The sequence below is a fragment of the Antedon mediterranea genome, chromosome 5 (genome assembly GCF_964355755.1).
Source record: "Antedon mediterranea chromosome 5, ecAntMedi1.1, whole genome shotgun sequence".
In the NCBI taxonomy this organism is placed as follows: Eukaryota; Metazoa; Echinodermata; class Crinoidea; order Comatulida; family Antedonidae; genus Antedon; species Antedon mediterranea.
The window spans coordinates 29676506-29690991 of NC_092674.1; the positions used below are offsets into that span (position 1 = coordinate 29676506).

General features: G+C 32.4%; 3 protein-coding genes across 3 annotated transcripts; 2 read left to right on the top strand and 1 right to left on the bottom strand.

Moving 5' to 3' along the window:
• The first annotated feature begins 242 nt into the window (after window positions 1–242).
• Window positions 243–7164, top strand: LOC140050363 (uncharacterized). Its single transcript, XM_072095524.1, has 11 exons — window positions 243–516; window positions 915–990; window positions 1828–1947; window positions 2522–2709; window positions 2990–3344; window positions 3499–3541; window positions 3915–4058; window positions 4160–4217; window positions 4448–4667; window positions 5173–5242; window positions 5656–7164. Exons 2-11 carry the CDS (start codon window positions 937–939, stop codon window positions 5946–5948), a joined length of 1545 nt encoding a protein of 514 aa, XP_071951625.1. The 5' UTR covers window positions 243–516; window positions 915–936; the 3' UTR covers window positions 5949–7164.
• Window positions 7165–7890: 726 nt separating this feature from the next.
• LOC140049911 (uncharacterized) lies at window positions 7891–11597 on the top strand. The gene is made up of 8 exons (XM_072094864.1): window positions 7891–8036; window positions 8211–8379; window positions 9446–9503; window positions 9653–9716; window positions 9918–10073; window positions 10294–10458; window positions 11101–11160; window positions 11423–11597. Exons 1-8 carry the CDS (start codon window positions 7891–7893, stop codon window positions 11595–11597), a joined length of 993 nt encoding a protein of 330 aa, XP_071950965.1.
• Window positions 11598–12110: 513 nt separating this feature from the next.
• On the bottom strand, window positions 12111–14452 carry LOC140050369 (leucine-rich repeat-containing protein 51-like). Its single transcript, XM_072095532.1, has 4 exons — window positions 14339–14452; window positions 13390–13578; window positions 12985–13190; window positions 12111–12821 (listed from the first exon to the last, which is right to left on the bottom strand). The coding sequence occupies exons 2-4, from the start codon at window positions 13514–13516 to the stop codon at window positions 12531–12533; spliced, it is 624 nt and encodes a 207-aa protein (XP_071951633.1). The 5' UTR covers window positions 13517–13578; window positions 14339–14452; the 3' UTR covers window positions 12111–12530.
• Between the last annotated feature and the right edge of the window lie 34 nt (window positions 14453–14486).

Consider the following 14486-nt stretch of genomic DNA (forward strand, 5'->3'; position numbering starts at 1 on the left):
AGTTACCGTATAAGCTTGGCAAAGGACCACATGAAATTAATTTGATAACATTTCAATTATGCCTCTAATAAATTTTAAAAATCAATTTTGCTATATTACTGTTTAATAATCAATGTCAAATTAGGCGTATTACCCAAATTCACAATTCGTTCGCCACATTACAAATGTCTTTTTAAAATCCATTAGGGAAATTCCCAATGTTTATAATAGACATTTCTTTCTCAAATTGTTAGTACAGTCGTCGTCGAAGGATCTGTCAAAGTAAACGTCGTAATTGATTTAATTTACCGTAATGAACCATTAATTAGTTTAAAATATTAATTGTTCTCTCTCATTAGTTGTATCTGCTGTCTAATGTAGGCATACTAATAGTAATAGTGTGATAACGAAGCAAACCAAACAGTGCAGGTTCGTCACTACCCATTGAGCTTTCACAAACCAGCCAATATAGTCCGCTGCTGCATACAGGAGGGGCACCCATACAGACCTGTGTTAAGGAGAATTGTAATTTTCTGGGTAAGTTTAGGTAGGTAGGTAGGTAGAAACATAGCACTTTTCACAATTAGGAGAATTATGAATTAGTAATATCATAATAATAGTAGGCCTAGTAGTATGAATTATTATAGCATATTATTATAATACCATGGGACATGTTTGGAGGTATTTCATTTTTTCCATTTTGTTTTAACCATAGAGATATTCTCTATGTTTTAACACACCTTTTAATCAATCCCCTGTTTGTATTGTTTGAGGATCCCTAATGATCAGCTGATGCTGGATGAACCACCCTCATAAAATATTGTTGAAATTAATTTTAAAAAAAATAAACCTCAAAGTGATAGTCATAGCAGGGAGCTCAACTCCCTGAGTCATAAATAGGCCTATAAAACATTATTTTTTAAATATTTTTTTAGAGTGAGAAAATCTAGATACAAGATGGAAAATAGGCTTGCTATGCAGCTGTATGCTACTGTTGTAGCAATATCCATGGTAAGAAGTATAAAACAGCTTATTAAGCGCAGCACCTTTACTCCTCTGGAGATGATGAATCAGAGTAATTGCCATTTGATTCAGATTTAATCCCAACCTGAACGTATAAGCCCACTCTAGGTTATAATAAGCAACAACTTTTGTGCATCAGTCCATGACATACTTGTTGTCTATGACAACAAAAACCAGTATGTCGTGCATTTTGTGTTCACAACTACCTTGCAACTTGTATTTAAATTCCTTTGTGTGTGTTTTGATACCTGAGTATAAGCCCACCCATGTTATATAAGCCCATCCTAGGTTGTGTACCAGTTCAAAAAGTTTCCATGACATTGTTGTTAAGAGACAACAACCAGGATGTCGTTTGTGAATTGTGTATTCACAGTTTCCCTTGCAATTTGTATTTCAATTGTTTGTATTTGTATGAAAACCTTTTAACGGTGATTCCAAAATGAAAGTAAGCCATTTTCCTTGTCAAACGACAAATACTTTCTAAATGCACAATACTGATTGCTTAAATAATTGTTTGACACTAAAATCTTTTACTTTGGTAGTCAAGGATATGAATATTGTAAAAAATAAGGGCAGATCCACTGGTTTTTTTTTTTTGCTGGGTGCAGAGAATTACTAAGAGCAAAGCTCCAAATCTCGGGGGTGTCTCCCCTCCCACATAATATTTTTGTATACAACAATTCAATCCTGTTGTCTACCTTTTGGACAACCATCCTTTTTAGTTAGTTGCGTAGTTTTTTCCGGAGAGACATTTTTGGAGGAATAGTAATGGATGAAAATTGTGTTAGTTCTAGAATCTTTAATTAACATATTTCTGTTTTACAGGTGAATGGTGCACCTGCTATTAAAAAGAGCGAGTGCAATCTTCACTCAGATATGTTTTGGGACAAAGCAAGTAAATCCTGCAAAGTGTGTATTTTTTGCGGACCTGGATATAAAAGATCCGTAAGCTATCAACAATTTAATTTCTATGAATTGGGTTTTTTTTATTTGACATTTGAATAAGGAAATAATGTTTTGTTATGGCTATATGTCTATTGTCAAACCCTTGGTGGATTTTGAAAGAGGTTTTAAACTCTGTCTACACTATCAAAGTTTATTTGACAAATGTGATGTGCCCTGTGGACACGATGATGTCATACCATATTTGAGCATATCACTACCATATTTGAGCACATCACTACCATATTTGGGCACATCACTACCATATTTGGGCATATCACTACCATATTTAAGCATATCATTACTATATTTAAGCATATCACTACCATATTTAAGCATATCACTACCATATTTTGGCACATCACACTTTTTTGTCAAACTAGTTTGGTAGTGTAGACAGAGCTTTTAGGCTTAAAAATGGTAACAAATAAAGTGCTGAACTACGTACTATAATTATTTTACATTGTAAATTTCAAAATTTGGAACACAATGTTGTATTGTTCTTATATTGATCTTCTGGTCAAAAAATAAATATATGAACAAAATGAATTCATACAAGTTCCTACTATTTCAACAGGTTAATTGTGGATATGGGGATGGTGGATCAGTAATATGTGATCTATGCCGTTCTGGTACCTTCCAAGATAAGTATCATAGTCGCATCACAAGATGCACTATCTGCAAACTTTGCTCCAACCACAACCAAGTTGAATTGGAAGCCTGTTCCTCCACTTCTGATACAAAATGTGGAGAATGCAAATTAGGGTAAATAAATTAAGATGTTGTCATAGAAATTGAAAATGTGTAAATGTGGTTGATAGACTACATAGATATACTTATTAAACCACTTCAAAAAATCTTCTTTGGCAAAATAGGATATTAAAATTAAATACAGTATATTAAAAGTACATTAAAATACAGTGAAACAACAAAATAAATAAAATTCTCTTGAATTTCTAATTAGTGTAGTGAGAATTGACTATAATCTACAATAATAATATTTTTGGTTTGTTTCAAATTAAGACATTTAAAGACTTTTTTAAAGGTTTGCATATGACCCACAACAATCACGTGATGTAGGGTGCGTATCATGTGAATATCTACCCTTGGACACAGAAGGTTGTCAAACCGCCAAGGCGACAACTACTGCCAAGGCGACATCCACAGTCAAGGCGACAACCACAGCCAAGGCAACAACCACTGCAAAGATGCCAACCACAGCCAAGGCGACAACCACTGCAGAGATAATAACCTCAGCCAAGGCGACAACCACTGCAGAGATGACAACCTCAGCCAAAACCACAACAAATGCATCTAAATCACCTTCTGTCCATTCCTCAATCAAGCCATCTTTATCAACACCTTTGTTGTTATATTCTACCCAGACCTCTTCAACTGAGGTAATATTTTATTTTTCATAACTCCTAAATAAATGTTATCATTGTCATTAAATACCCAAAAAGTACCTATTTATTACAGTACTATTAACAATTGATGCAATCAAAGAAATGTTTTTTGTTAGTTCTTCTAATTTGTGGTGATGTATATTTACAGAAAACCATCATAGGCCCTGAGATATCCGAGACAGTCTCTCATTGTAAGTTTTGAAGTTAATTTAAAGTGTCCTTATTTTTTTATTAGCATTTCAAACTAGGCCTTATATATATCTTTAACTTAGTCTTAGTTTTGCCTAAATTGTCTACATTTTAAACGTGCAAATAATAGGCCTAGGCAAATCAAAGGGGGCCTAGCCGTTACATTAGTTTCATGTTCAGCACTTTTACCATTTTTATGCTCTGGCAGGCCTTATTTCAAAATCCTGGATTCACACTTGGCCTAAACATCATCATAATATCATCAAATGGTATAATTGCTGTTGTTTCACACTACTGTGTACTGCAGATACCTTTAATTTTTATTTTATATTTTAAGAATAATTAATAACCAAGATCTCTTGTTTAATATTTCAGCATATGAGGGCAGATACTTGACAATAGAGGCGTTTATTATTATAGCTGCAGTGGTGGTGGGTGTAATAGTAGTAAAGTTCCTTTGGAAGAGAAGAAAACGGATAAAAAAATCACTAATATCAAAAAGTTTTTCAGCTCAAAATGGTAATCGAACATGTTTTTCAGTGATACTGTATAAAAGATTATAATACGTTTTGAATAGGATTTTGTGTTTTCACAAAATGACATGTTTAATTTTGTTTTAGGTGTAATTGACCCAAATGACGGAAATGTAGGATTTCATACACCATCAACACTCCCTAGGTATGTATTAAATGTGTGTGTTCATTATAGGTGCTCTTTTAACACTAAACTTGTGGTCTCCCAAATCAGACTCCCCTTGAACTGAAGTTTGGAATAAGTCCCCTGTTTAACTCGAATGTGCTTAATGAAAAAATAATCCTGACAGAAAACTTGACACCATTGTGCTGGTGTATACCAATTTTGTTTTTCAAAGTCATGTTTAAGAGCCATATTTAATTTTTTTTACAAAGTAACAGATTGTTTTCGATATCTGAAGAGCCTAACGACAGTGGCAGCGGAGAAGAGGACAGACTATTGATATCCAATCGACCACAATTTAATCGATCAGTTTCATTGCCAGCAAAATTTGACCAACCAACCGCTCCATTACCAGCTAAATTTGTCCAACCATCCGCCGTTGATCTAAATATACACCGCAAACTTGCACGCTACAAAAATCCAAAAACAAAGGTACAGTAGCTGTGCTGATTTTTCATTGTTGAGATTAATACTGCCCTCTTCTGTTATTCCTGTATAACTCAAACTTATTATGTTAAGTACTATGTCTATGAGCCATATTCAATTCAATTCAAATTTATTCACTTCCCTTAGGAGAAACATATAAAAACTGTACAATAAAACACATCAAAATGAAGATTCACACAAATCAAAAGATTAAAATGGTTTTAACAAGTTAAATAAAGTGTCAAAATCATTGTGAAAAGGACAGACTTAACGCTATCACAGATACCATGATTGACACAATCCACAGATTTGGTTACAGTTCATATTCTAAAGTTTCCCCAGATCTAAGGGCGGACCATCTTAGATTAGTGGCACTAAAGTGAAGACATGGCTTGTTTGAGATTATGTGAAATCTTTGGAAGAGATTTCCTGACATTTTCTTTTTAAGATTTCTTTTTTAAGATATGAACTAAAGCTTTTTCATATTTACAACCCAATTCTTGTGTTTCAGAAGCCTAAAGTGACAACATTGACTGAGGATGAACTGTTTGAAAAGGCTGTGACCATCTGTAGGAGTAAAGGTAAAATACATGTACTTTAATGTAATAAAGTGCCACAGTCAATAAAGTGTTGTCAAACTATTATGCTCCTTTCAATGTATATGCTCGAGTATAATCCCATGCTCAAGTATAATTGCCTGCTCAAGTATAGTCCCATGCTCGATTATAATCCCATGCTCGATTATAATCCCATTTTTAAGTTTCCCACCCTTATTATTAGGCTAAATTCTTGGATAAATTCCATTGCTAATGCAATCCAAGTATAATCTTACAACCCCCTAATTTTTTACGGATTTCAGTAATAAATGTACTTATATTTATTTTGGCATATTACTCAAGGGACACCCCTATTATAATAAGACACTATGTTGGGTACAAAGTTTTTCTGTTAATGGGGATCTACTGTATTTTAATCAATGATTTTGTAAATTTAGGTGAATTACTAATCAACTTAAGTCAAGATATACAGATGCAAATATGCATGGCACTAAATCCAGACAAAAGTTCATCGACCCTACAAAACTGGAGAGAACTGGCACTCCTTCTTGACATAGCTAAACTCAAAGTGGACAATTTCCAAGAAAAAATGAAGTCTGTATTTGAATACATGTCTTGTATGAAAGGTGATACGTCAATGGAAACATTTTTAGATTCGGTTAAGAAATTAAATCGGCCAGATGTTTTGAGGATGATATGTAGTTATATTATTGAGAAGAATGGGATATAGTAGGAAGGTGAACTACTCCAAGCAATGGCTACATTAATTGTTTTAAAATGTTGACATTTACAGTATTATGTCATCATAAAGATATAGTGTAGATCATCAAAGTGTTGCTAGGGCACAAGTTTTGCTGGTGGCACAAGTGTTGCTAGTACTGTCTCATCCAAGCATAGACAGTTGAAATAATGTGATTTTTCTGTAATTTAATACTAGAAAATAATCACAAGTTAATTTATTTTATAAATAATACATATGTTTGTTGTACAAACATTAAAATACAATGTGAAGTGAAATTCATTCTTCATGATACAATAATGTACTGTAATCACATTTTTTAGGGTAAGGTCTATGCAAATATTTTATTCATTTTTGACTGGAAATTAATACAAGTGATAATGTATTTGCTATGCAAAAATCTAGTTTTGCATGTGAATTTAATAGATTCTTTTTTAAAAATAGATTTGTATTCATCTCCTTTTAGTATAGTAGCGGTGAAGGAGGAGGATTATAACGATAATAATTGTTTTTATAAATGATTCGGATAAAACCTTGATTTAGTTAATACCTTTCTCTGATTGTGTAAATTATTTTATTTTACAAAAAATATTACATGTACAAATTGTATTATAAAATTATAATATATAAAAATGCTTTCTTTACTTAGTTAATTAAGATATCATATAACTATACCTGATAACTTTTATTTGACCAGATGCGGATTCAGGATTTTTCAAACAGGGAAGCGCTAACAATAACATATAATATTACTTTTTTTAAATATAATTTTAGCTGTCAAAAGCGCAAACCCCTCTGGATTCACCACTGGATTGAAGTTTTACAAAAAACAAAAAATTACTTATATATTTAAACGATTATATTGTACGGTAGTTTTAATTAGAGAAACTGTTCTATTTGTGGCGTCTGTATTTAAAAAAAATGTTTTCATTAGTTGTACTTACGATATCTTACTGCAGTAAAAAAAGAAGTATTAAATTATATTATGAAATGGAAGCACATTATTTTTAAAATATTGTACGGTAGTTTTAATTAGATTAGATAAACTTGTCTATTTGTGGCTTCTGTATTTAAAAAATATGTTTTCATTAGTGTTGTACTTACGATATCTTATTAATTAATAAATATTAATAAACGATTACAGTCCATATGAAATGGAGGCACATAATTTTGTTAATAATTAATTAATTAGATAAACTTTTCTATTTGTGGTATGTTTTTAATAAATGTATTTTCTCTTCTAAATGTCTGTTTCAATTCTGTGATGTCCAATGTTTCATGAGGGATGCTGTTTAATATCATAAATCACAATGAATTTATCCAACTATACAATATATCACAAAAGCCCCAGTGGTCTGACAGTAGGGTGTCAGCATATCAATCAGAAGAGTTTAAGTTCTAATCTAGTGGAGTCTTTCAACATGTACCTTCTGAGTTTATCTTCTGCAAGCAACGAAAGATCTATCTACACTATCAAACTAGTTTGACAAAAAAATGTGATGTGCCCATATATGGACATGATGATGTCATATCACTACCATATTTGGGCACGTCACACTTTTTTGTCAAACTAGTTTGATAGTGTAGACAGAGCTTTACATTGGTAGACTTGCCACAAGTCTCACAGCGTCCTGATGTTTTTCTCCCTGAAAATAGAGATTCCAGGATACTTGACATGCCAGTGTGCCAAAACTGTTTTAAACGAACTGTCTACAGACAGTATAAACATGATTTAGGCTAGATATAGTTTACAAGTCAAAGGTGATAGTTATGCAAAAGTCAGTTTACATAGAAATAAGATATACACATGCAAGAGATTGCCAAGGGTTGGTTTGTTATCACATGTGCTAGTATCAAAGTTCATTTTCCAATATAGTTATTTATAATTCTGTATAGTCTTTCTAGCAAAGTTTAAATGGTGACTTGAAAGACTATGTCAGAAGTCCCATTGACAGAAAGGCTGGTGTTGCTAGGAAATAGATGGATGGAATATGGCAGCAAAGAACTGCTGCCATTGGTTGATTCTTCACATCTCCTTGGTGACGGAAATGCCATGAGAAGATTGCTAGAAACAGACGGGTAGGTGGCATACTGACAGAACCTTCAAAATAATGTCACCTTCGTTACTGTCAAGTACCCATATTATCTCATAGTCTCTAACATTGAGGTTGAGATATACTCATATACAATATAATTTTATAAAATAATTCAAATCAGTAAAATAGGCAGATAAGCTTTCATCTTGGTTCCTAGGTATCTACTGATAAGAGGTCTTCACGACAGGGATGAGGTCCTGGGGGCTCGATTAAGAGTATTGGAGCACATCCAGAATAGTGGAGAGGACCAACTAAACAGAACCTATACATTAGAAGAGGGAGTGCTCAATCATGACTGTCGTGCCGGATGTGTGCCATTCATGGAAGTAGGTGATAAGGCCATATACACCCGCATATACAGTAGGTGATAAGGCCATATACACCCGCATATACAGTAGGTGATAAGGCCATATACACCCGCGTATACATTACAATAATTTTGCTGGGTCTTTTTATTCTATTAGTATTACTATTAGGCTATTTTATTTGCAGTATTTAAAAACATATTAATAGGGTAACAGGATATCATATTTGATTATTGTAGTTGTGTCTGGTCAAATTGTAAAGTAAACTTTTCAGATTCTCTTTTTTTATTAAATAGATTAGGTAGAATATTATTATCTGTAGATATCAAAACTCATGTTAGTGATATCCTAAATTCACTTGGTTGGAGTACACTAAAGGACAAATGGAATGAACATATTCTAATATTACTTTTCAAGTGCCTAAATGGACATGCACCACCCTATTTATCAACTCAATTTATATTTACTGAAGATAGTCACACTAAAGGTACACGAAGTCAAAGTAACAACACTTTGATAACACCTAAATGAAATAATACTCAAGGTAAAAGAACTTTTAATTACAGATCTACAAAATTATGGAACTTTCTACCTAACAAAATAAAAAATGATCTTTATGATATGACAGTATCAACTTTCAAATCACAAATTTCAAAACTTTAGTTTTAATTCAAAACTAAATCTAATTAATGCTCAATAATTAAAACTTCTTTTATCTTGTTTAAAAATCTCAATTATTTATGTTTTTACCTTTAAATGTGCTTACTTTAATTGTGTTAATTTGATTTTGATAATTTTAGGTTTAATTTTATATTTTCTTTTGTCCATTTATATACTGTATTTTGTTTACATTTATGTAGTTAAGAACTGAACTACTTTGGAAATCAGTACATTGTATTGAAAGTGTATTTCAGAATAAAGAAAGATTAAATAAATAAAATATCAGGTATAGATATTGCAAACATGTTTTACATATGGTATGGTTCTGTTTATATTAGGCTATAGGTCTCGGATATTAATTTTCCCATGATCTTTCAAACTTTACTCTAAATGGCCAAAAGATCTTAACCATTCCATTTTTTAACAGGGTGCAAACAATTTAACTCAATGTGAAGCTGTGAAGAGAGTAATAGAAGGTAGAAGAGGTACTGTAGAGTAACCCTTTCTAACATTGTCAAAGTAAAACTTAATAATAGACATAGTCATAAAACAATCCTTTTTGTCATGTTTAAAGGCCTCTTTACTAGACTTTGTTTAAACCTCATAAACAATGCGATCCTTTTCTTTTTGATAGCTGTAGATTTTTTCCGAACATTATTTCAAGAGGAACCTAGAACATTTGATTATAAGTGGTTAAGGTACTATTTACAGATTGATAAACTGTATGTGTCAAATTTGTATATGGTTTATCATTTGGCAATATCAAATATGGTATTTATTATTTCATCTATCCATGCCATCCTTTCTTTTTCTGGTAAAAATCAATCATTATAAAATGAGAAAAAAAATCCATCAATCAATAAAAATGATTTTATTTTTATGTATTTTTACTACACTAGAGCCATGTACTCAGAGGGGTTTACAGGGGCACATGTGGACAATGTATATATGGGAAGGGGAACAAATCAACTATTGACGATGTGGACACCATTTGATGATGTTAACATTGAGAAAGGAACATTGGCCATATGCGAATCATCTCATCGACTACCATCGTGAGTAAAGCTCAAGATCAAATTTATGTAACAAAAAGTGTGATGTGCCCATATATGGACATGATGATATCACTACCATACTTGGGCACATCAAACTTTTTTTGTCAAACTAGTTTTTTGATAGTGAAGACTGGGCTTAAGAGGTCAACCTGATATTTAAGCTTATCCAGAACATCATTCATATTAATATACAATGTACAAAATTAATTTATGTTTATAGTTTCAGCCATTTTCAAGAGACGTATGGAAGCTTTGACGTGGAAGAAGGGGGACTAGAAGGCTCTGGTTGGTTCACAAATGATCCACTAGAAATCACTCAACAATTTGGAGGACAATGGAGGACTAGTGACTTCCAAGCAGGCGATGCTCTAATATTCACTATGAGGTACAGCGTTCTAAAACTCTGTCCACACTATCAAACTAGTGAGATGTGCCAAATATGGTAGTGATATGCTTAAATATGGTAGTGCTATCATCATCATGTCCATATATGGGCACATCACATTTTGTTGTCACATAAAGTTTGATAGTGTAGACAGAGCTTAAAAAAATCAATTTAACCAGAGAGATTATAATGTCATCTGAAATACAGTACTTTTAAACGATCACATTGTCATGCACTTGGCTTATGAACTTAACATACATCTCAATGCTTGACTGCAAATTCTAAATTTGTGATTGTCACAAATTTAAATCTTTATCCTTTATGCAAATAGTGAGTGCACCTAACAAGTTGTTACCCGTTTATTGTGAAAACGTGATACAATAGTAGTGCATATAAGTTGCCATTTCATTCAATTCTAATCAATAATCCATTCATTCATATCTAGTTTGAAGAATCAATATAGAAAATAAACGAATATTGATAAGAAAAACAAGTTTCAACTTGGAATGTGCTTTTTTAGTCGCTACACTTATTACAGCTGTTCACATTTCAACGATTCACCTCTATTCACTAAATAACTTCCTTCTCCTCTTATCTTTAAAGCAAAATGTTAAACATGAAATAATATGATTATTTATACAGGACTGTGCATATGTCAACAGTGAATACAACACACTATGCAAGAATAAGTTGCGACACTAGGTAAAGTAATACAGTAATGATCATTTCATTAACTAATCATATCACAATATCATCAAATTAGCAACATAGAAACGATATACAACTAGTCAACTCCCAAATTCTCCCAAAACCAGACGTTTCTTGAGGTTAAAAAGGTCCCAAATTGATTTTTACCAATTAAAAACACTTTCTCAATACCAGACTTTCTGGAAAACCAGACATATTTGGCCCGCCCAAAGGTATTGGGAGAGTTGACTGTAATAACACCAGTCATTTCTTGTAGGTGGCTTCCAGCCTCCCACCAACCAGACCCAAGATATGTAGGGGAAATAAAAAGTCAGGTTATGCCCAAATATGGTGTGCATGGCCAAGATAGTAGAAGTAATAAAACCAAAAAAATAACAATGGACGACCTAAAAACCAAATGGGGATTCCCCAAACTGGAATTGGTACGATGAGAATGGACTTGAAGCACATACACAGACATTGGTAAAACATTTAAATGATGTAAAAATCATTACAGTATATTGCAGAGTAGAGGTCAAGTGAGGTCACCTAAAATAGGATTTACACATCTAGACATCCATAGAAAACATTGAGAGTAAAAAAAACCATAAATTTAACAAAAAGTGATGAAAACTAAACTACACAAAATAGAGACAGATTTGTTATGTACAGACAAGTGTAAAACATTAAAATGCGGATGTAAAAATCTTGACAGTATATCGCAGTGTAGAGGTCACCTAAAATAGGATTTCAACATCTAGACATCCAGAAAACACTCAGAGAAAAAAAACACCATTTTTTTTACAATAATGAAAACAACAGATTTGTTAGGTACCTAGTTTATTTACTATAAAACAAATATATAGGTATATTAAGTTATGTATCATCTTATTTTTTAAATACAGTAATACCATTTAAAATTCTTGAAAAACTGAATAAAAAATAAAATACTTACTGTAAAATTGTATTATAGTTTTACTTTTGGATATTAATATAAACAAAAATTAGCAAAAAAAACCCCCAAAAAACAGAGGCATGGGATGATTTTTTATGATGAAAACAAGTTTTAGAAAAGAAATTAAAGTTACAGAAACCCTTCGTCATACTCTTTCATTTGTATAATAAATCCTTGGATCTAAATTGGCACTGTACAGTATTTATTAGTAAAACAACCTAATGTGCATAGAAGCAGTAATAATATCTAAAATAAATGTTTTCAATACATTACTTTTAATCTTAATATTCGATATTAATAAATGGTTATATTATAATATATTCAGTGCATTTGTCCACTTCTTTCAATCTTGCATAATTTATTTGAATCAAATTTTGTCCATTATTTTAAAATAAATAAAATATCAATGCTGCCAAAATATGTGCTTAAATCATTCATCCTTCGATTGCCGTCGTCTTTTCTTTTTCTGCCCAATCATCGTCTTCCAAGTGTGCGCATTTGCCCGGTCAGCCTTTGTTACTCGGCTAAAATCCAACGAACGTAAATTTGGAAGTTTGGCAAGGATGAAATGTCGGTACCCTCGTTCGTTCTCCATCGGGTTACCGTGAAGAGTCAGTGTAATCAAATCGGGCAAGCCAGATAATTTGTCCACTTGCCCGCCATCTTCGATACCGTTGCCATGGAGGTACAACATTTTAAGGTTTTTAAAATTCAAAATAACCTAAAATAAAACAATTGAGATTATTTAAAATGTTTTAAATTCATAATTTTATGAACGATTATGATGAGAATAATGTTAATGACATTATTTTATATGAATATACAATGATAATACTAATAATAATAATCTAATCAGACAAATACAAAGTACTTTGTTAACTTACAGGATCAATTTTAGTGAAATCATTCATAGATAAATCCAGCCAGAGAAGTTGGGAAGGTTCCACAATTAATTTATTCAAAACTGGTTCAAAATTACTCATTTCAGTGAGAGCGTTATTGTTGAACTTGACTGCTGTACACATGTACTTGCCTTCCTTGTCTTTTTTTATCTTGTGTTGAGTCTTTCTTGGATCTTCATCATGGGCATCTGGTGGTAAATCAAATATGGTAGTGATGTGTCCAAATATGGCAGTGTCAGTGATATGACATCATCATGTCCATATATGGGCATATCACATTTTTTTGTCATATAAAGTTTGATAGTTTAAACAGACATTTAGTAACACTTGCACCCAACATAGTATAATGCATACATAAAAATAAATACATCTATGACAAATAATAACCTTCAAATATGGTCAATCCTTTGAAAGAAAAATCCAAGGGTGAGGAAACCTTGTTCGTTGAGTCTGTAGCTGATAACCGTGGTGATTTCATTAAGTCCGTCGTGTCCATGATCGATGTTGAACCCATCTTAATCTAACCAGGATTTCCTGGTGTCCTGCACCCTTATTTGGTACACCAGCAGATTTTAACTGAAGCAGGATGTAAGAATAGGTTGTTACAACACTAGATAGATACTGTATGTTTTTATGTACTATCATATGAAGCTGATAGCCTATGATGGTATAGCTATTAGCCTAGATATAGAGTGTTTTGTATGGTAGCGAGCAAAGACGCTTATCCTGGTGATTAATAAAGAATACAATACAATAATAATTAATATTTATAGATGAAACCTAGCCAAAATAATTTTTCGGCATTTTTTTTAATTGATCAATTCACATGCATATTTTCAAATTGCACAATTCGTTCAAAATCCAAATCAGACAATATTTTAATTAAAATTTAATATAATTAATAAATTAAAAGTTTAATCCTAATGTTCTCTACCGTACTAAAAATTGCTTAAAGCACCAGCAATTCAAGATGTAGGCCTAGGCCTAGTCTACAGTGTAGACAGTATGACCGGTTCTACTAGGCCTAAGCTAGGCCTAGCTAGGCACTTAAACATATTGAATTATACTATGCCTAGCAAAATAATACACATTGAACTAGACTAGAGGTAGCCCAGTAGTTAGTGCACTGTGGCTGCTGGCCAGCAGTCCACCAGACCGTCCACACTCACTCAATAATATTATAATATGATATGTGTCTGCCTTAGCCTGTGCTGTGTGTTTTTTGTGTGTGGCTCGCCGTGCGCGGCCATATGGAAAGAAGGAACAATGTAAATAACACAGTACAAGTCAAATTGTTTATTCTCTCAGTATAGTTAATTAATCAGAAAATACTCACCTTATGACTATTAACATTAATACTTATTTAAAATGTGTTAATTTTTATGTTTTTAAAGAGCTCGGCAGTCATCGAACTTCAGGAAGATGATCGTTGTTATTGGAAACGCTCATATTGATAACAACCCCCTCTATCGGTAGAATGAATA

Coding starts and splice junctions, on each gene's coding strand:
- LOC140050363 (XM_072095524.1), top strand. CDS start 937: ATGGAAAATAGGCTTGCTATGCAGCTGTATGCTACTGTTGTAGCAATA. Junction 3,345..3,498: donor CCCAGACCTCTTCAACTGAG/GTAATATTTTAT, acceptor GTATATTTACAG/AAAACCATCATAGGCCCTGA. Junction 3,542..3,914: donor ATCCGAGACAGTCTCTCATT/GTAAGTTTTGAA, acceptor TTAATATTTCAG/CATATGAGGGCAGATACTTG.
- LOC140049911 (XM_072094864.1), top strand. CDS start 7,891: ATGTCAGAAGTCCCATTGACAGAAAGGCTGGTGTTGCTAGGAAATAGA. Junction 9,717..9,917: donor TTTGATTATAAGTGGTTAAG/GTACTATTTACA, acceptor TTACTACACTAG/AGCCATGTACTCAGAGGGGT. Junction 11,161..11,422: donor AGAATAAGTTGCGACACTAG/GTAAAGTAATAC, acceptor CATTTCTTGTAG/GTGGCTTCCAGCCTCCCACC.
- LOC140050369 (XM_072095532.1), bottom strand. CDS start 13,516: ATGGGTTCAACATCGATCATGGACACGACGGACTTAATGAAATCACCA. Junction 13,191..13,389: donor AGGATTGACCATATTTGAAG/GTTATTATTTGT, acceptor ATTTACCACCAG/ATGCCCATGATGAAGATCCA. Junction 12,822..12,984: donor ATTTCACTAAAATTGATCCT/GTAAGTTAACAA, acceptor GTTTTATTTTAG/GTTATTTTGAATTTTAAAAA.